This window comes from Electrophorus electricus, chromosome 6, assembly GCF_041902795.1.
Source record: "Electrophorus electricus isolate QZ-2024a chromosome 6, ASM4190279v1, whole genome shotgun sequence".
Classification (NCBI taxonomy): domain Eukaryota; kingdom Metazoa; phylum Chordata; class Actinopteri; order Gymnotiformes; family Gymnotidae; genus Electrophorus; species Electrophorus electricus.
Genome location: NC_137502.1, coordinates 13,337,388 through 13,359,380, shown reverse-complemented (window position 1 = coordinate 13,359,380; position 21,993 = coordinate 13,337,388). Strand labels below are relative to the sequence as shown.

Below are 21,993 nucleotides of genomic sequence, written 5' to 3'. Positions count from 1 at the left end.
TCCCATTGACCATGTTGCCCTGTCACTCTACATGTTATATGAGCCATCCCATCCCTCTAAACCTGCAATCTGATCAGTCCACAACGTCTGATCTACCCACTGCCTGTCACTCTGCATTATAATCTACTAGACAGTCCCACTGCAAATGCACCCTGTCTGCTGCTGAGGACAAGATCAAATTGTCCAGTATGTTAACTTACTGTAACGTTAATTTAAAAAGCCTGTGAGTACATGAGTAATTAAAAGTTAAAGTATTACAAATGTGCATTACAAATGTTATATGTTTGAATTGCAGTTGTGTTCATGGCAAGTCCTCTCAGTTATCCTAATACAGAAACAACACTAGCAACACACATACATACATACATACATACATACATACATACATATATATATATATATATATATATATATATATATATATATTAGTTACAATGTTTTATTTATATAGTGAGTGTTCAAGAGAGTTTCTTTCTGACAAAAAGATTTTATGATTTTATGACTAGATTGTGGGGCAATGAAATGCAGATTCTTTCTGCTATGCAGACTGGAGTTCTTATTCAAATTTGAAAGTCAATACTGTATTGAGTTTCCCTTAGTTACCATTATCATTATTGTGGCATTTCCAGCATTACATTGTAAACAGAACCACTATATAATGGAACTATATGCACAGTATATGTGATAAGTCTGGCTTTTTATCTCAAATGCGCATATGTAATTCACCAAGGGGACTCTTCTAAGCAGGATATGAGACAGCATATGCTGAGTGATGTCACAGTTATGAGTCATCGCTCTCACAGTTATGAGTCCCCCCCCCACCCCCCATCTCTCTCTCTCTCTCTCTCTCTGCTATGGACTTCACCAGATTAATTAATGCCTGGTGAAACAAATGACACAAGCTAAGCAAACTCTGAGATAAGCATTAATAACCCAGCAGATAATCATAAGAAACAATTCCTGGTACGTTGAATATGGCACAATGACCTTTGAAAAGACTCCTTCACCGTCTTCTGAATCCAATCTGTCTTCTGCAGCTCATGTTGGTTTGTCACCAGAAAAAGGTTATTCTGACCAAAAACCAGAGGTATTGCGGTTAACATTTTACCCTTGTGATGTTTACATTTCTACATCACAACAATATTCATATGAACAGAAAATAGAATGCTACCAAACTACCATCTCAGTGACAAGGTTTGAGAGAATCCATTACCATTTTCCTCTGTTTCCTCAGCCACCCCTCTGAGCCAGAAAGCCAGTCAGCTGTAGATCACATGACCTGGGCTGCTGCGTCCCACTGAGCATGCTCAGCTCGTTCTGTGTTGTCAGGCAAAAAAAAAAAAATAATAAGACTGAGCTGGGAGCAGAGATCTGCAATAGATAAACACACATACACAGAGCAAGGCTGGAGAGAGAACCACGAAAGGAGAGAGGCAGGAAGAGAGAGCATCAAAATAGGGATTGCTTCCTAATATTCTCTCTGGGAACTGCTTCCGTTCCTACTCTGAAGGCGTCATCGTAAACCAGGAGAAGGGGAGCCGTCACTGGGACAAAGGCAGAGGAATTGCAGCCTCTCCCTCCATCTTCTATTAAGGTAAGTGAGAAAGGAACGGGAGAGAGCAAAGTGGGGGAGGGGCGCCCCTTGCGAGCATCTCTGTCGCAAAGCTGAGGATTTAAAGAGGTGCGGACTTGAGTCGGGCATCGTATCGGTATGTGACACAACCTGGGGGTAGCGTACAGGGATGGATGAAGGGGTTGTGGGGTGGAGATTGAGGAAATGGCATGGCTGGAGGGGAGAGGGGGCATTTGTTTAAATGTAAGTGAGAATAGACACAATGTGATAATGGTTTGGCAATGGTTGGTCTTTGGTTATGAAATCCCTGCTTGATGGTCTGGGTCCTAAATGTTAGGCTGGGTTGCATTACATGTGTATTTTTTAAACCAACCGTGGAGAACTGAATAAGACAACCCATATCCTGGAACTCGTACACAGATACAATGCAACGAATTCAGGCAGGCTTTGCGGTTGTTGAACAGTGGGAGACTAGACAAGACAAGATGGCTCTACTTTTGAGGTAGAGGCCATGAGGCTAGGAGCTCATGAGGATGGGGAGCCTGAGGAGGCAAAGGGAAGTAGGGATGACCTTCTGCCTTTTATGACCTTCTGCCTTTTATGACCTTCTAAAATAAGTCAGCTGTGAGGGTAAACACCTGTGCGCTGGCGTCAGTACGTGGGGGTGTGCGTCAGCATCAGTCTGTCTTTAAACTCTGTGCACATCAGCTTATTAGCAAAGGTTAATATAAACCATAAAAGTATTGAACATCGACTATAACTTTCTGTTTAAACATTGTAGCACCATCCAAACTCATAAACATGTTTTACTCCATGAATAATGTTGATTGTTTAAATACACTGTTAAGGAGCATACCAGGTAGGAGACTACTGACTACCCTGAATACCTACAGTGTAGATCTGAAGGAATCCTATAGTAACTCCAGTTTTATCCAGCTCTAACCAACTGGCCCACCCTGTTACTAAGTGGTACTTTATAACAGCAGTTTTCACTGAAAGATCATATTATTTTAAAATCTTTAAATCTTTACACAATGTTAAATTAAATACGGACAAGGAGAAAACTGTCCTTCAAAATCTTAGTTAGAACACTGAATATGCACTTACCTACATGTACACATGCACCTTTCCAAAACACACACACACACACACACACACACACACACACACTCTCTATCACACACCCACCCACACTCTCTCTCTCTCTCTCTCTCACACACACACACAGCCTTCCCCCCACAAATTTCACCATGATTCATGAAACAGTGGCACAAGCCAGAAATCTCTGTTGCTAGGATACATGGCAAGGTGGAGAGTCAGTGATTAGGAGGAGAGAGAGAATGAGAGTGATTCTAAAGTATTGTGATTAGGCAGAGGAGAGACAAATGCAGTGGACCCTGAAGTACTGCTTTGAAATTAAAATGAGGGGTCAGTGAACTTTACCATCCATTTAAATCTGATAACACTCTTTTTTTTCTCACCATTTATCATCATTTGATTTTGTAGTTTCTCAATCTCAGATAGATAATCATTAATATGTCCCTAATCTGTATGTTTTTACTCACTGCATTCCTCCTATAGAAACAGAAGAAGTGCAGGCTCAAGTGAAGCAGTGGCATTCTGTGGCTTTGGGCGGTTGATGTGAAATGGATGGGAACAGTCTCTCTCTGTCCAAGCTGTCTCTGTAAATGACTGACCCAATGGTAAGGCTACATTTTCAAGTAGACACATAGAACAGTGAAATATTGTTTCTTTTCTTATCTTAAAATTTCAGTCTGTTTCATTATAGAGATGTACAAAACGTTGTTAAGTTATATAAATGTACTAGCTATTGCCTTTGAGTTCAAGCAATCGTTCTGGTGACATCTTCAGACAACTTAGTTGTTCTCCAGTTATGCCATATTGTTCTCTGCATTCTGCGGCTGACTCTCATTGCTCATTCAAGCTCATACTCAACAAAAGGTCATCTGAAAGACTTCTTTAAAATGTTAAAGTTGTTTAGGTTATGAGGACATTTGAGACTTATCCTTGAAGCATTTTGTTTTTGTGCAGGACGTCAAAGGCCAGTGTTGGACAGATGAGGACTCAGATGGGGAGAATGAGCCAGAGCAGTTCCTGTATGGAATTCAGGTACAAAACTCGGTCCAGCAATGCTGGTGAATAAGAAAAGCATTGCATATAATACTTCCAATTCAACGTTAATATCAATCTTAACCTAGCTGTGCAGTGACTACAACCTTTAAATGTTTAGTGGATAAGACACTGAGTGAAATGACCCTTCTTCTATTCGTTAAAAGCGCGGTCATCTTGGGAGGTAATTTACAGACGTTTTTACTTTTGATTGATGACTAGCCCACTTTCTTGACTTTTTAGGGGCTAGCCTAGTTTTTGATATATATTAAAATGGCAGGAATGGAAGGGGTCATTGGCAATAAAGGCACTATGGTGAAATCTACTCTGTGGCTTTTAAGTATGAACAATAGAACTGATGTAAAAATGTCACTGTTAACTGTACGTGACATGAAAGAAACTTTATTTCTCTACTGCAATCCTTTCTTTCTAGAATCCTATTTTTTTGTTGATTGTTTTGTTTTGAATGTCAATCATTTATCTATCCCAACATGTGGAAACAAAAAACTAAATAATAATTAGATGTCCCTTCGATTTTTCAGTAGTGCCACTCGGGTCATTCGAAATCTGAAAATGTTAACATCCAAAACAATAACTTCTAATCTCCAAATCTAATTTATCTAAAATAATTTATTCCTCTATGCTCAGAGTACATAAAGAAGTCTTCATAAATGTAGTTAAAGATCGAGGAATACATCACAAATCATCAACAGAAATGTTGCTTCTCTGTTGCTTGCCTTTAGCCAGTTTGCGAATTTTGCATTTGTTTCTGAGAATCAATGTTAAACTTTTTGGTTAATTAATTCCCATAGATGATATATGTAGCAGTACTAGCAGTAGCAGTACTAATACTAATACTAGTACTAGTAGCATTACTAATTTTATTTGAATTATCTGTTGAAGGTAAAATCCAAGAATCTAAGATATAACACAAAAAAAAAAAGACAAATTCTAACACAAGAGAAGACAATTATAACACAATTAAAATTGAAATGACAACCAAGCAAACAAATAAAAAGTCAATAAATAAAAGTCCAGTGTGTTTGATTTAAACTGTTCAGCAAGCGTCATTCCACAAACCATGCTGGGGCTGTGCAGCTATGGGGTCATTCTGTAGCAGAGCTCAGTATATTGGACACAGCCTATTCAGCTCTGTTACAGGGTGTGAGCATGGCTCTCCTCATCCTGCAGGGCAGCTGTGCAGCAGACCTGTACCGGCACCCCCAGCTAGACGCCGACATCGAGGCTGTGAAAGACATTTACACAGACGGTGCAGTGGCAGTCAGGTATGGAGTAGTCCTCAGCCAACACGGCTTGTCTCGCTATTTTCGCACACATTCCAGAATGCTCCATCGTACGTGCGGTTCACTTTGGTTGCTCACAGTCACAGTCACCTCATTATATAACTCCATGATTCACCACCAGATTGGTTGTTCTATCTGTCAGTTATTTGTTATAAGGTCCAAAATGTAGCATTATGTACCTTTTTCCCCCCCCCCTTTTTGTTCCGACAATGCACAGAGAGTATGGGACAATCGATGATGTGGATATTGACCTTCACATCAACATCAGTTTCCTGGATGTGTGTAATCTTTCTTTTTATGACATTTATCTAATTAGCATGGTTTTAGTAATTATAATGGACATAAGCATTCCCTGGTGTTTTGAGTAGAAGTAATTGTGCTGTGTCTGGTTTTGTGTGTAGGAGGAAGTGGCGACAGCCTGGAAAGTAATTCGAACAGAACCCATCATCCTTCGACTTCGCTTCTCCCTCTCACAATATCTGGATGGACCAGGTAAGCAGTGTGTGCGTTTGTGTGTGCGTTTGTGTGTGCGTTTGTGTGTGCATTTGTGTGTGTCTGAGTGTGTGTGTCTGAGTGTGTGTGTCTGAGTGTGTGTGTCTGAGTGTGTGTGTCTGAGTGTGTGTGTCTGAGTGTGTGTGTCTGAGTGTGTGTGTCTGAGTGTGTGTGTCTGAGTGTGTGTGTCTGAGAGTGTGTATGTGTGTGAGTGTGTTCTAACTGAGCTTTTCTTAGGGTTTGCAGCATTATGGTGTTAATTTTATTATCTGTCACAGAGCCATCTGTGGAAGTGTTTCAGCCCTCCAACAAAGACGGATTCAGCCTCGGACTTCAGCTAAAGAAGTGAGTGCTCCTGGTTCTTGTCATTTATTTTCGGCACTCATTTTGACAACAGCAGCATCAGAGTCGGCTTCCTGCCCTGTGACTCTTTCAGCCACAGAGTTGGACAGCTTTTCTTCCCCTCTTAAAAAAAAAAAAAAAAAAAAAAAAAAAAAAGCCCCTCACTGAAATAGCTGCCATGTTTCCTCCAGGATTCTGAGCACATTCACCTCTCAGCAATGGAAACACCTGAGTAATGAGTTCCTCAAAGCCCAGCAGGAGAAGCGGCACAGCTGGTTCAAGGCAGGAGGGACCATTAAGAAGTTCCGTGCAGGCCTCAGTATCTTCTCCCCAATCCCAAAGTACGACAGTCACGTCGGCCTCGTTTATCACTAGCCACTCCCGCAACAATAGTTTACCAGCTTGCTTTTGTATTGCTGTACAATTTGTCAAGCTCTAGTTATGATGCAAAGAAATTTCAGTAGCTTTTTGTATGACATACCAAACATAGGATATTTGTTTGGTGCTGATGTGTAGTTCTTATTGCAAGCAAAGAGTCATCTTTGTGCTTTCATCCAAAAACTAGACATGCTATTATGATAATTTATTAATATTATTTTCTGGTTCTGAGTTCTGACAGTGGAAATGTAACTGCTTCTGTCATAATAGATCTTTACAGAAATAGCTGTGCTCAAAATGTGCGGCATGAGGCAGATGGCTAGATTTAAATTTGTGAAATGATTACGGAGTTGAAAAACAATGCAACAGATTTTACCATGTGCCATTTTATAACCTTTTTGTTTTCTAGATAGTGTGAGTCTCTGTGCATGCATATGAGATGAGATGTGTCAGAATTCATCATGGCCATGGCCTCCATCTTGGCTCCAGGTCTCCCAGTTTCCCACTCATCCAGGACACGGTACTGAAGGGCAAACTGAGCGTGCCCGAGCTAAGAGTCGCCAGGCTAATGAACCGCTCCATCTCCTGCACTATGAAGAATCCCAAGGGGGAGCTGTTCAGCTATCCCCCCAACAGCCAGGTCAGGCAGCAGTTTTAACCCAGTGCGTCCCCCCCCCCCCACACACACACAGCTCTGTCCTGCCAGCATCTCGGTTCCTGTTACCAGTGGGGAATCTGCCCTTAATGCAGATGAACTCTTTCAACATACCTCCCAGAAAGACTTGTAAGATAAAAATGTAAGCCCTGTCCTGGGCCTAATTGGTAATATAAACTTTTCTTCATGCATATACAAGTGAGTCCAAATCAAGCTAACTGCAGATTTCTCATTTGAGAATCATTGATTCACTGGTGAAAAGACATGAAGAACTGTTCTGTTTTGCATGCAAGTCTTTGTTCTCTCAAAATGAAAGACTTGAAATTTAGTATTTTTCTCTACTGTAGAGCCACAAAGATTCATTACTTCACATCTACAACAACAACAACTACAACAGCTGCAACAAAATCTCCTGTTCAAGTAATTCAGACATCAGACACCTCTTCATCTTAAAGTCATTCTAGACCCCCCACTTCAGCTTCTCTGCAGCCTCTCTCCCCATCGTCTCCGTCTGCCTAACGTGGCTGCCTGGCATCCTTTCCCATAATGCTTTGTTTCCATTGACCCATCAGACTGTGGCCGTCCCGGCGGGCAGGGCCCCTGCGCAGATTACCACGCGGCAGCTGATTGAATTGTTTTTCTCATCCCAGGCGGGCGGGCACTGCAAGAACATCCCCACCCTGGAGTACGGTTTCTTAGTGCAGGTACACACAGCTCTGGGCCACACCAACCTCGTCTCAGTCTGACCTCTAACAGAGCATTGCTTTCTTCTCATGCAGTGTTGTTATTAATTGTTGCTATGGTCAGAAAAAGGAGGAAATTCATCACATGATAAAATAACCTCATCTTCCAGCATGGCTTTGTAGTGTACTGACTGAGTTGATTTAAATGATGCTTGCTATGGCAGTAACTGCTAACGCAGTACGTTTCTGTTTTGCTTATTAAAAAATATGCATGATTCATGCAGCATCATTGATTATCTGCCATAATCCTGCAAAATCATTAGTGATGTGTCACATTGTATTGAATATCTCACTTTTAATTTATTCATCAATGTTTTTGTGAAGTGCAGCTTTGCTGGACTGATTTTAGGAAGGAGTGGTATGAACATTTAGAGGTAGATTGCATATGAACACAGAACAGAACTAAGCAAGAAGTCAAATTTTGCCAAATGGCAAGTGTGCCGGTCACAGAGACACTGAAGACAAGAATTGGGGGAAAAGGGATGAATGATGCCTTTTTCTATTGTAAGTAATGTTAAAATGTCTTGAGCTGCATTCTTATAGGTATTAAAGCTGTGTTGTCAGCTAGTGCCAATCATACTGCTAACAATACATGTACAGCATTAGGCAGATGTTCTGGACATAATCGCTAGTAGTAGTAGAATGTTGTAGTATGTGTGCTGCCGGGCAGTCAGTCCCATGACATTAGGGATTAGTGTTGACATTAGTGTTTAATCAATGACATTAATGTTGATAGCACCTTGTGCTACCTGCTATGCCCAGTGAGCTACCGGAGCAGCCTATTAATAATATTCACAATTTCATGACATTGTCTCTCTGCTGGATAAGTCAGACTTCAATAGAACAGAATGACAATGAAGTTTTGTCGAGTACTTTAACGAGATCTCAGAGCCTCAAAGAAGTGTAGCTACATCCAAGGTATTGTCCCATACATGGTGTTACTCAGTTACTTGAACCTGAACATAAATGAGAACCTGTAAAGTCAGATTGCCCTGCTTGTCTTTGTGGAACAGCATTTCTGTTCTTCTCTGCTCTTGTGCCCAGTCGGAAGCAGTTATGAACAGCACAGTATTCCTGAGGTAGTCCATGTTCCGTTCATCTGTATGTTTTCCCCCCTCTCTCTTGCTCTCACCTCCCAGATAATGAAGTACTCGGAGCAGCGCATCCCCACACTCAACGAGTACTGCGTGGTGTGTGACGAGCAGCACGTCTTTCAGAACGGCTCCATGCTCAAGGTGGCCCATTACATATCCTTTAATGGCGATTTGCTTCTTTTGGTAAAGAATAAAATTAAAATTTGTCCAGAAAACACTATTATTATCCTGCGAATATAGGACCATAATTCAGCAGAGTTGTTGTCTAATAACTATGGTGTATTTTTCTCCTAATAACTATGTTATTTTACTTTTTTTTTTTTTTCAAGCCTGCGGTTTGCACCAGGGAGTTGTGTGTGTTTTCTTTCTATACACTGGGAGTGATGTCAGGAGCAGCAGAAGAGGTGGCTACAGGAGCTGAGGTGCGTACACACTAACCGAATTTCAAAGATGTCTGGATATGGTCTAATCATGCATAACTATGTGGTGGAAATCCAAGGAGAACATTTGTTGGTGGCATTCCTTCTTCTCCAGAATGGGCGCATAATTCTGTTTGTGCACATAGCATGTACAGGAAACAACTTCAGTACAGGTCTCTTTCCTTTACAATTTGAGCTATGGGCAGTACAGGAAACAACTGCCGCATCATCATTCCTGTCACCTCTCATTCTGCAGGTGGTCGATCTTCTCGTTGCCATGTGCAGAGCTGCTTTGGAATCTCCCCGGAAGAGCATCATCTTTGAACCCTATCCATCGGTGGTTGACCCCAACGATCCCAAAACGCTCGCTTTCAACCCAAAGGTGACTGGGGCATTCATAAGATCCCAAGTAATGGAGCAAAGACAAATTTCAAAATGTCAAAGAACCAAACGAAAGAATTCAATAATTCAAAGAACCAAACCAAAGAAAAATGTCATATATCTGTAACATGGGGAGGCAAGGCAGGATGCAGAGGTGGGCCATCTTTTTCATAAACACAGATGTTTATTTCACATGACAAATAAACCAAAACAAGAAAAACACTCAGCAACAACTCTACATAAGAGCGTAAGGAATGGACAAAACACTTAGCGCACAACAGGTTGGCTGAACACAGCATACATGGGTTAAACACAAACAAAGACTAACTACTAAACAGGACTTTATATATACATGGTAAAACGTAAAACAAGGAACAAGCTGTGATACACAGGAGGGGCGTGACCTTGCATGCAAAACACACACAAACATAGGGAGGGGTCTAGGAGGCGGGCACTGTGCCGTTAAAAAGGACATGCTGTGCTAGGTAGCAGCCCTACAGGTGTCCTTCACTGCCATTACTGACAACCATGGAATAAATACACAAGGCATGAGGCAAAAACACACCACCACTGTTTACAGTATGCACATAGTAACATTAGGGATAAATATACAAGTAAGAGGGTAAAAAAAAAGACTCAATTAATAGTAGATTCACAGTAGATCTCTGTGAAATTGTGTAGGTTGTGGTTGAGTAAAGTTCAGGAGTGCAGGCTGTCAGAGGTGCTTATTAGTGATTACGCGTCAGTGTTTTCCACCTTGATTGTTGTGTTTTCAGGAAGGGATGGTGGACAGTTGAGGCATAGGTTAACGATATTCTAACCTTCTACAAACACAAAATCATTTCACCCAACAGTGCATGTAATTGTCTTGTGAAATACATATTTTGTGCATTGAGTTTTTATATTAATATAATCTTCATTCAGTTAAACTACTGAGCCTACTACTAATTACTTAACTACAATTAAATTAACCTTCACAAATTCACAATTTATTGTCTCCATAGCAGAGTAGGACAGCATATAAAAGTCTTCAATAGAATATGTGTCTCAAACAGGGACATTACATCAATGGAGTGTTTTAATCATGGTTTGAATAATCTTTCTAATCAAATTAACAATTTGTCATTATTGGATGAATAACAACATCCAATGACTTATTAACCTGTGTTGTGGCAAGCTTATCTATGATAAGAGGACAAACAAAAGCTTTCTGATTAGTCATGTTTTAAATGGCTTTAAATCTAGTTAGCTCTCCAGATCTTCTGTATAAAATGAAGAAGCATTAATTGTTGACCAGATATATGCTTTGCCCCTTCCTTTCTGATCATGCACCACTCATTTTTAAAGGGAATCTATTATAACCCCTTTATAGAGGTAACGCAGTTCCTTAATTAAATTGTTGTAATGAAATGTCTGACATGCTTCGGTCCAGTTATGGCAAAGATCAGTCACTGCACCCTTCTCACCTTGGCAACACAGTTCCCTTCAGAATGGCCAGTTTGAGTGCCTGCTTCTTTGAGTGATAATGAGCCACTGTTCACCCCCACACACTCTTCTTTAATACTCACAGTATTAAAATGAAATGTTGTAATAACTTAATGCAATGTAACACATTGTAATAACAAATTGTAATATTGCATTCTAATAGATAGTAACATAGTAATAACACATTGGAATAATGTTAGTAACTTTGTAATATTGCACTTACTATGTAATAACATATTGTAAGAACAATGTAACACATTGTAATTACCATGCAACAACACATTGAAATAATACATGGTAATAACACACATTATTAATACATTGTAATTGCCATGTAATAACAATGTAATAACACATTGTGACTACAATGTAAAAATACATTGTAATAACAGTAACAATGCATTGTAACTACAATGTAATAATGCATTGTAATAACATAGTAACACATAGTAATAACCATGTATTAACACAATGTATCAACACCTTGTAATTACTATGCAATAAATGACTATAGCACACTATAAACGTGTTACTATATTATACCATAATTACTATGTTATGACAATTTAATAACACAGTATAATTACACGATAATAGTGCATTGTAATGTCATTGTGTAATCATGGTGTAATAACTATAATATATTGTAATTACACATAGTAATAACGCAATAGAATTATGATGTAATAACAATATTCAAATCAGTCAATTTTCTCCTTCTAATGTGTATTCACACTTAAGCTGATCCACAGAACACCTGATTTTATCACCTGATAAACACATTTATAAAAACACTTTATAACATAAAACATTTTAGAACATAAAACATCTTTTATGTTCACCAGTTGTCATTTTCTGAAAATTATTATGCTTTCATTTGGATTTTAGGAGAAATGTCAGTAGTTTATGTAATAAAACTGAAAGACGTACCAGTAAATAGTAAATTATTTTGTAGTTGTCTCTTAAATTTATTTTCATATTTATATGATTTTTGTTATTATTATTATTATTATTATTATTATTATTATTATATTAGAAATATAATGAAAATGAAAATAAAAAGTATTATATACTTCTCCGCTCAGAGGATGTCTCTCAAATCTAATTTGCACTGTAGGAATAACTTGATCAATCTGTTTGCTAATAGCTTATGAAATCTCAGAATTGCCTGCATTTACAGTTACTTAGAAAATAGTGTTCTATGAAAATGTGAACACTTACACAATCTGTGCATGTCACCATTAATCACTCTTGTCCTATTTTCTCTTAATTCTTTTTCTTGCATGCTGTGTGTCTCTTTCTTTGGCTGGCTGGCCACAGAAGAAGAATTATGAAAGACTGCAGAAGGCGTTGGACAGTGTGATGTCTATACGTGAGATGACCCAGGTACATCTGCGAGCCAGGTCATTAACACGTAGCAACAATAACATTGAAGCCTAGTGCAAAGCCTCTCTTCTGTGAGTTTCAGATGACATGTCTTTAGAAATGGGTTTAGAACTATGAGTGAACCAGACCTACCATGAGTGTGTCTGTCATTGACATTCCTGTACTGAGATTGCCTTTGGTGTGAATGCATGATGAATGTGTTCCTGTTGAGTATTACTGTGGCCCTGTATTCACAGGGATCATATCTAGAGATAAAGAAACAGATGGATAAACTAGACCCTCTGGCTCATCCACTACTGCAGTGGTAAGTGACAAACTTGATAAAATATCATTCTTTACAGATGCATATCCTTTACAAATTCTTGTTCTGTAGATCTGGTATCATAATTTTACACACACTACTCTGTCACCTACTCTTCTATTTAAAAAAAAAAAAAAATTCTACTATTTCTTTTTATGCTACTTTGCTGTGTGCAGGATAATATCCAGCAACCGGTCTCATATTGTCAAACTGCCTCTGAGCAGGGTACAGTATAGAGTTCATACTAAAGTCGCACAAATAAAGTCCTCTCTGAATTTATTACTATTACGTAGGCGTGCATTATTCTTCCTTGCTGCTTGCTAATTCTTTCTCTTTGTCTCTCCATCCGTCTGCCTGGGTAACTTATCCGTCTGTACAGCAGCTGAAGTTCATGCATACGTCCCACCAGTTCCTGCTCCTGAGCAGCCCGCCGGCTAAAGAAGCCCGATTCCGCACGGCCAAGAAGCTCTACGGCAGCACCTTTGCCTTCCAGTGAGCCGCTGTCTCCGCAGTACCGCACCCCACACGCACTCCGTACCCTACCACAGTCTGACTCAGCATCCTGAGCCAGAGTTGCTACACAACTGCTGCAGCTCCACAAAAGCTTGGCTATTTTCTTTCTTTAGTTTTTTTTTTTTTTTGGTGAATGCACCTCTGTCAGTGCTATACAGATGAAAGTGTCTTTTTAACTTTTAGCCAAGAAAAAGTGGGACTAAACATTTTCTTTTCAGTAAACAGCAATTAATCTCACTGGCAACATCTGAATTTGGAGCCTGCACACTGCTTGAAAGCTGGAATCTATCTCTAGACTTTCTACATTTAGAAATCAGATGGATTCTAAATTTTGCACAACTGGGACTCACAAGGGCTTTGTGTTCTTTTTTCAGCAACTTCACTGTCCTTAGATATAAAGATACTGTAATCTCATTATGACCCCTTGTTCTATTTGAGAAGGTGTTCTTCTAATAGAGTAATGATGAGGCTCTCACACACCCCCAATATTCAGACAACGGCAAACAAAGGCTCATATAAATGGCTTGTTCTTATTCACATGCAGAATATTTCAAAGTAATTTCTAATCATCATTGTGCAACAAGGTTGTACAGTGTCAGTGTTGCAAAGCAGCTTTCTTACATTGAAACCCTTCTTGTGTGCTATTAACTCCCCCTTGTGTAGAATCAATAGCATGCTAAATGTGTGAACACTAAAAATGTAAATGTGTGTTTACTAACTAGGCTCATAAGATACTTAACATAAAAAATTATGCTACACACACACACACACACACACACACACACACACATATATAGATATACAAAAGTCTGCAAAAATCTATCTATCTATAATATAGACATTGAATGTGGTGATTTTTGCCTAACAGACTTTTGTATTTAAGCATAGGCTGTATTTAAAAATGTAAGTCCTATATTAATTTATATATATTTATATGCCTCTTTCTGTGTTCCTCTCTCACTTTGCATCACTGCAGTGGTTCTCATATAGAGAACTGGCACTCTGTTCTGAGAAATGGACTAGTCAATGCCTCTTATACCAAACTGCAGGTATGTAAATAACATCAGTCAGCTGATCTAAGATACATTGTCCCATTGGACAACATTTGTTCAACTCTGGGTGCATGTTAACTGCTAAGCTCCTGCAAGTGGCATTGGGGTGTGGGGAGGTGGGAGAGTTGTTACCTAGTAGTCTAACTGATGTTATGCACCTTCCTGGCTAAAATGGTGGGGTCAGGTGGGCGTCAAGGACTAGGTTTTACTGAGGATTAATGAGGCACAAAGTGAGTAATTAGGTACATTGTGTCTTTACTCTAAATCTTTATCAACTAGGTTGTCAGACTACCCAATACTGCAGATCAGCCGGCTACCTCTGTCTTATGTGCATAAGGCAAGACTAGTCATATTATATTCATGTGGTATGTTCAACAACAAAATGTGGACCAGCGTGTCGAAAAGAAATATCCTGTTGAACAGGTATATTACTTACAGCTAGCACAAAATCAGTACTGAGCATGGCACAGTATCCTGGAACTTCATATATCTTGAGTTTTCCACTAATGCCTTCCAATTCCATTCTGATTTCTACCTCTATACTTTGCATTCCTTCCCTTGTCTATAGATCATGTTAATTTTCTCCTTTTGGAGGAGTTGGTGGTAGTGGATAATAACAGTCATTTGGCAGTCAGGGTTACAATGCTTTTCATTTAACACTTCACTCCAGTTCATGTTATTGCCTTTATCATCTTATTGTCATCATCGTTATTGTCATTTTCATCGCCTGCTCTGCAGGCTTGCATTTCTACTTTCTCTTTTCATGAACCTCTTTGTATCTGTTCACCTCCTTGTATCATGGCATCATCTTTCTACTCTTGTTGATTGTGTTTCCTTTTTCCTTTTTTTCTTGTCGATGTGCATATAATGGCAGTTTGGAGCCAATTATGCATGTTAAATTGCAGAATTTTGCTGTGGTTTCACCGTTTCACAAAACGAACGATTCTGACAGAAATCCACACAAGCCAGCAAAAATGATAGTGGCGCTACATGCATAAAGGCAACTCTGGACACCTGGACACTTCTCACTGCTTGATAGCACTTCAGCTTTCTCTGTCTGTTCTTCCTCAGTCTTGTTTCTGCCGTGGAGTGTGTCCTGTGCGTGTGAGTGTATGTTGGTCTGCGAGTGCGTGGAGGGTTTGCACTCTTAGTGACTCTCCCTCTCTTTAACCCTAGCTGCATGGGGCAGCCTATGGGAAGGGCATCTATCTCAGCCCCATCTCCAGCATATCCTTCGGCTACTCAGGTAGGACCTGCGCCTGGCGCCATGCTTCAGTCTCGCGCTCGTTCCCCCCCTCTTGCTATCACCGTGGTGCTGGCGCGTGCTGTTGCCGTGGTGCTCGTGCTATCACCGCCGGTGCTCGTGCTATCACCACGGTCCTCGTGCAGTCTCGCGTTGCCTTATCTGGCCAGGCGCGCGCTGAAGGCAGCTGGTCTCCACTTCATGACACTAGGCGGCAGAGGGTGCATTACAGGTGGTTAGAATGGCTATTGCTGCTTTGTCGGTTTTGGATCCAGTGAATGAATTTGAAGCAGTTTTCTGAGTCTGTCACACTTTTGCCGTCACAACACCACTGATCACTTGCAAGCTGTTTTTTTTTTTTTTTTTTCACATTTTGGCTAGAATTCAGCAGGTATAATGATGTTCAGAATGATGCTCAGCCTGTAGATGTGTAAATGTGAATATGTAAAGATATAAATAAAGATGCAAATTAAGCATCTTTGTAGTTTTACTGAATGAAATTTACATTTCTTTGACTTTAGCACATTCTTTCCTGCTGTATGGCTTCTGTGATGGTTGAAAATCTGTTTGTGCTTTAGATGTTGCAATTTATGTATTCAGTACTTTAGTTTTTGAAAGTTATGCTTGAATCATCTGTGAGATAAGCTATAATCTATTTGTTTAAACTCATAAGCACTCCCTTATAGCAAAACTCAAAACAAAGATTTTCATGGGACAGTTATATTATAGCCATGATCTTACTTGTAAGTAAATATTGTGTTAATTAAAATCTGGAAATAATTTACATTTGAAGTTACATTGCCTGGCCAAAAAAAAGGTCACACACTCTAATATTTTGTTGGACCACCTTTAGCTTTGATTATGACAAGCATTCGCTGTGTCATCGTTTCCACAAGCTTCTGCAATGTCACAACATTTATTTCTGTCCAGAGTTGCATTAATTTTTCCCCAAGATCTTGTACTGATGATGGGAGATTTGAACCACTATGCAAAGTCTTCTTCAGCACATCCCAAAGATTCTCAATGGGGTTCAGGTCTGGACTCTGTGGTAGCCAATCCATGTGTGAAAACGATGTCTCGTGCTCCCTGAACCACGCTTTCACAATTTGAGCCCGATGAATCCTGGCATTGTCATTTTGGAATATGCCCGCGCCATCAGGGAAGAAAAAATCAATTGATGGAATAACCCGGTCGTTCAGTATATTCAGGTAGTCAGCTGATCTCATTCTTTGGGCACATAACATTGCTGAACCCAGACCTGACCAACTGCAGAAACCCCAGATCATAGCACTGCCCCCACAGGTTTGTACGGTAGGCACTAGGCATGATGGGTGCATCACTTCAGCCGCATCTCTTCTCACCCTGATGCACCCATCACTCTGGAACAGGGTCAATCTGGACTCATCAGACCACATGACCTTCTTCCATTGCACCAGAGTCCAAACTTTATGCTCCCTAGCAAACTGAAGCCATTTTTGTCGGTTAGCCTCACTGACAAGTGTTTTCTTAAGGCTACACAGCTGTTTAGTCCCAATCCCTTGAGTTCCCTTTGCATTGTGCGTATAAATGCTCTTACTTTCACTATTAAACATATCCACTGTTGTTTTTCTACGATTTGATTTCAGCACACGTTTAAGTGATCGCTGATCACGATCATTCAGGTTTTTTTTCTCACTACATTCCTTCCTGGAAGACGATGTTTCCCCACTATCCTTCCACTTTTTAATCATGTGTTGGATAGTTCTTAACCCGATTTTAGTAGTTTCAGCAATCTCCTTAGATGTTTTCTCTGCTTGATGCATGCCAATAATTTGACCCTTCTGAAACAGATTAACATCTTTTCCACGACCACAGGATGTACCTTTCGACATGGTTGTTTAACAAATGAGAAGCTACTCACTGCATCAGTTGGGTTAAATAACTTGCCAGCTGAAACATAATTACCCATGCAGTAATTATCCAATGGGAGGCTCTTACCTATTTGCTTAGTTAAATCCAGGTGGTGACCTTTTTTTTTTTTTTTTGGCCAGGCAGTGTATATGTGTGCTTACAGTCAAGGTAAAGTTAATGTTGTACACATGTTTAACTTTTTTTTATATATTAATAAAGTATAAGCATTTCTGAAATCCTCTGCTATCAAGTGTGGACCATTTAATGTAGTCACTGTCAGACATTTAAAAACATTTCATATTCTGCACTTCAGGACCTTGTGTGTGTGTGTGATTCATTGATCATGTGCTCTGCGAACTCTTTTATTTGTTTAGTGATGCATGGGCTTTAGTGGAAGTAGTATACATTTAATATTGTATGAAGTGGTATTATTTATGGGGCTTTGGTCTAAAGCTTTTATGTATGTGTGCATTTGAGTTTGTGTAAGTGTGTGTGTTTGTGTGTGAGTGTGTGTGTGTGTGTGTGCCTTCTTACATATGTGCATACATACATCTTTTGTGCAGGAATGGGTAAAGGACAACATCGGATGCCAACTAAAGATGAACTGGTCCAGCGCTACAACCGTATGAACACAATCCCACAGGTACAGGGTTTTACCAACCTCAGCTTATGGGATCTTGCCTCATTTAAGTTCTTTGTGCTGACATAAATACAGCAGAGATTTGTATATGTGTGCATTAAAAAAAAAAAAAAGCCTGTTTTCTCTCTACAGAGCCGTCCCATTCAGTCACGCTTTCTGCAAAGCCGGAATCTGAACTGCATTGCCCTGTGTGAAGGTAGGTGACTACAAACGGATGTCCATTGTAGTGTTCCAGGTGTAATCAGAGGAAATAGTGTGGCATTCACAGGGTAGTTCCGGGCAGGTTTTGTTTCCACAGTACTTCGGCTCGCCCCCCGGCTGCACCTGTGTGACAGAATCGGAAAGCGCTGTCTTGGTTTTTCTGTGAATTTCAGCACGATTGCACTGTCCTGAAGCAATGCTGGTAGTTCGCAGTCTCCTGCTGCTTGATAGATGCTAGTGTAGATTAGTGCAGGAGATGAGTTATTCTCCCTGTTTTGTCTGCCCTGCAGATATTTTGCACTTGCAATAAGAAGAAATTCATCTGAAATCTTAGGATAAACCACGAAACACTGTTTGTAATTTAATACTGAAGGAATAACCACAGGGGTGGAGTATGTGGGGGTCTAAAGTTGCTTATGACATTATGGTTGTAATATCTTTTCACAGTAATTACATCTAAGGACCTCCAGAAACATGGAAACATCTGGGTGTGTCCAGTTTCTGACCATGTGTGCACACGATTCTTCTTTGTGTGAGTATCTGAAAAGATTTGCATTTGTATATATGTCTGTGCAAGTATGTTTGCTTAGAAGTTGTACAGATTATCTAGTATGCATGAGTGTCACTAACCTTATCTGTTTCTCTCTCTCTCTCTCTCTCTCTCTCTCTCTCTCTCTCTCTCTCTCTGTCACCCTCTGACAGATATGAGGATGGCCAGGTAGGAGATGCCAACATTAACACCCAGGAGCCCAAGGTACAGAAGGAGATCATGCGTGTGATTGGCACTCAGATCTACTCCAGCTGAGAGGGGCTTCCTGGGGCCATGTGCAGGGGCTCTGGGCGCATGTTCTTGGCCCCTTGCCATAGAAACAGCCAGATGAGGCTCTGCCTCAGCTTTCCTCAAAGCACAGAGGCAGAAGAGAGCCGAGTGTCTCTTTCTCTTTCCCCTTTTCCCCCTGGGCTCCTTTTCTCCCTTTGTTCTTTTTCTTCTCCTGTCTTTTGTGAGGAGCTCTGGACGTGTGTACCCTCCCCTGCTGTTGGGTTTGCCATTTAGGGCGCTTGGGCCTGTTAGACCCTCCTCCTCACCAGCAGGAAGTGAGATAAAAGGGGTAATGGCAGAGCAAACTTCACATGGAACTCTTTGTGACACATGTGTCATGCTACAAAGGCCTGCCTCTGTCACAAGCTCCCTGCACGGACACTGCAGCCAGTGGTGACTGCTAATGAGAAGGCAGAACTTCGCAAGACTCCTCCTTGGGCTCGGATGTCCACGTCCCCTCACTCCCCTACCAGGCCCCTTCTAAAGCAGATCAAAATGCCTGATTGGATGTCCAAGTCTGTCACTCAGGCTATTCCCTCAAGCATGGGGTGCTATCATTCCATCCTCTTGTGCTGTCTCATTTCCTTTCAGACCTAGGCTTCATAACTGTATAACACTTATCTACTTTGCTGGACTCTTTATAGTTCCCCAACTCCCTCAAGCCCATTGCCCCTGAATGTTTATCATTCTGAATATCCATAAAAAGCAAAGTAATTTAAAAATGTTTATTACATTTTTTAGTCTGTGGATAGTAAGTGATGGATCCACATGCACTCTTATTGTATTTGTAAAAGCATTATCCTCTTGATCTGTTTACTTTCATATTCTTTGAGTAATGACACATATTAATATCCAAGATGCAGTTATCTCTGGAGTTGCTTTTGTTCAACAATTCCTTCTGGTGAAATCAATTTCCTTTCTTTTTGTCTCCGGTTCGCAATATGACAGAAGAGCGTGCACACACACGCAAACACCCCCACACACACACGTGCACGTGCACACAAACACACACACGCACGCACGCGCGCACCAACTCATCCACCCACCCACCCACACACCCACACCATTCACAAGTGCACGCATACACGGCAGAAAGATGTTTACTGCAGTTTATCAGCGTAAGCACAGACACCTATATTGAAAAATGAGAGAACAAAAACGCATTATTTCTCACATTTACGGTTCCTCCTCCTAATCCCTACTTTCTTTAAATGTGTTATGTCCTGGGTGAAGGAGCCTCAGTTGGGGATGCTGCTTCCCATAAGATGGAGCTGGGTGCCCTGCTTCTTTGTCCTCCCCTTTGACGTTCCTTACTGGACACCCTTCAACTGGCCTCCTCCTGCTTTAGGCCTGGTCAGAGCCTCTTATCCTCCGAATGTTCCACAGACAGATCAGGACACCACCTTAAAGTCTACCTTCTCTGCATCCCTTCAGCTCACACTGACTGGCTCAGCACTACATGCAGCATTCCCAAGTGGACCTGTCCATGTCTGAGTTGTGGTATTCAACCGGTAGAGTTCATGTCAGACATTACACTTCTCGTACTAATGCACCTTCTCCTTGTCATGCCCGTAGCTCAATGTAATAGGCGATGTAAAGCAACAGAAAGGACTCGAATGTCGGAAGGGTTTTTGTTTGTTTGTTTGTTTGTTTGTTTTCAGAAAAGAAAAGAGATTGTACATAGAATCTGTGTGTTAATGGCAGATGAAGAAGAGGCTGATGATGAATGCCATCCCCCGGTTCTGCCTATGGTCTCTTGGTTGTGCTTCTAGCAGGTCGGCCCAGTTCTGTCGTATTGTTCTTCTTGTGTGTCAGTGCTCTGTGTAAATCGAGGTTATGAAAGCAGCAAGTGAAAAACATAATAAAAAGATGTTTTGCACAATTTTAGATATGTGATTTTTCCCCCCTCCCATTTTTAGTAACATTTTGTCAGCATTGTGATGCTTGGAGCTATGAGGCAGCATTGATCTCTTTTGTCCAGCAGGGGGCCGGCCTTCCCTGTTAATGCTTAGAACACTCCCAAAAGCTTCTGTTCTCAGAATGACGTCTGTACTGCAAGGACGATCTTTTGTGAAGTGATTCATTCTTTTTGTTTTCCTTGTTCTTTTTTTGTCTTTGTTTCTTTCTGCCTGGATGTCTTTGTTTCTTTCTTCCTGTTAATTTTGTGCCTAACTTTCCTCCGTTTTTAGCTGTTGCCAGTTCTCACATGCTATCGAACTCTCCCCTTTTTGTGCAGTTGCCCCTTATATGGGAGGGTGAATAGCACCATTTGCTTCCTCCACTGGAGGACAGCTAAGCGTGTTTAGAGAAATGACCTAACTGCCCTGTTGTGTATGCACTTCCTATACCTGTAATCTTGTTAAACGTATCTGGATGCTGTAGCGTTGGTAGTTGCATTTGACTGTCTTAAGTGGCGAGACCAGGATGAGAGCAGAGCTTACAGTGTCCCAGCCGTACACCATACTTACACACTGTCCGTAATGCTAACCACGAGCACAACAAAAGCGAAATATACACTTCGATGTCACTGTCATCTTCAACATTCTCTCAAGACTCCTTTTCCTCGCCGGGGACCAGTATCCCAGTTAGGCAAGCCAGGGCTCGGGGGAGAGATCACACATCTGTCAGACACTCCTGCACGGTCTCTCCCACACAGCTGTCTATCTGGCACACGCTGCAGGGCCAAGTCCTCAGTACAAAGACAGACTCCTCCTCGCATCCATTAGGGGGAGCTCTGGTGCTATAGCACATTATCCTTAACAGAAGGGCCTCAAACAGGGGCACACACATGCACATAAACGCACATATAGTGTAGCTGCTTGTTTTGTTGGATAAAAATGGCCTGACTTGAGGGTGCAGGGTCAGAGCAGGTGCCTTGCCCCCTCTGTGGTGATACTCTACTCCTCTCCTCTATCTTGCTGTCTCTCTCTTTTTCTTTCTGTCTTTCTCTG

At 40.9% G+C, this 21,993-nt stretch overlaps 1 protein-coding gene across 3 annotated transcripts; it reads left to right on the top strand.

The window, feature by feature from the left end:
* The first annotated feature begins 1,454 nt into the window (after positions 1-1,454).
* Positions 1,455-20,924, top strand: parp6a (poly (ADP-ribose) polymerase family, member 6a). Of its 3 annotated transcripts, none has more exons than XM_027008001.3 (23): positions 1,455-1,594; positions 3,155-3,276; positions 3,626-3,703; positions 4,895-4,989; positions 5,225-5,285; positions 5,409-5,499; positions 5,778-5,844; positions 6,033-6,182; positions 6,709-6,859; positions 7,525-7,578; positions 8,757-8,852; positions 9,041-9,133; positions 9,387-9,512; positions 12,317-12,382; positions 12,619-12,686; positions 12,860-12,908; positions 13,063-13,175; positions 14,173-14,245; positions 15,425-15,494; positions 17,945-18,024; positions 18,154-18,217; positions 18,670-18,754; positions 18,925-20,924. In XM_027008001.3, the coding sequence occupies exons 2-23, from the start codon at positions 3,262-3,264 to the stop codon at positions 19,025-19,027; spliced, it is 1,848 nt and encodes a 615-aa protein (XP_026863802.1). In that variant the 5' UTR covers positions 1,455-1,594; positions 3,155-3,261; the 3' UTR covers positions 19,028-20,924. The 3 variants fall into 3 exon arrangements, 2 of the variants coding, with proteins under 2 accessions (XP_026863802.1, XP_026863800.1); XM_027007999.3 differs by having other exon boundaries at positions 7,447-7,578; XR_014124096.1 differs by lacking the exons at positions 15,425-15,494; positions 18,925-20,924 and having other exon boundaries at positions 7,447-7,578; positions 18,670-18,742.
* Positions 20,925-21,993: the final 1,069 nt, after the last annotated feature.

Bases quoted from the DNA above. Each gene is read 5' to 3' on its own strand.
- parp6a (XM_027007999.3), top strand. The intron at 6,183-6,708 runs GTACGACAGTCA...TCTTGGCTCCAG, and splicing joins ATCTTCTCCCCAATCCCAAA to GTCTCCCAGTTTCCCACTCA. The intron at 7,579-8,756 runs GTACACACAGCT...CTCACCTCCCAG, and splicing joins AGTACGGTTTCTTAGTGCAG to ATAATGAAGTACTCGGAGCA.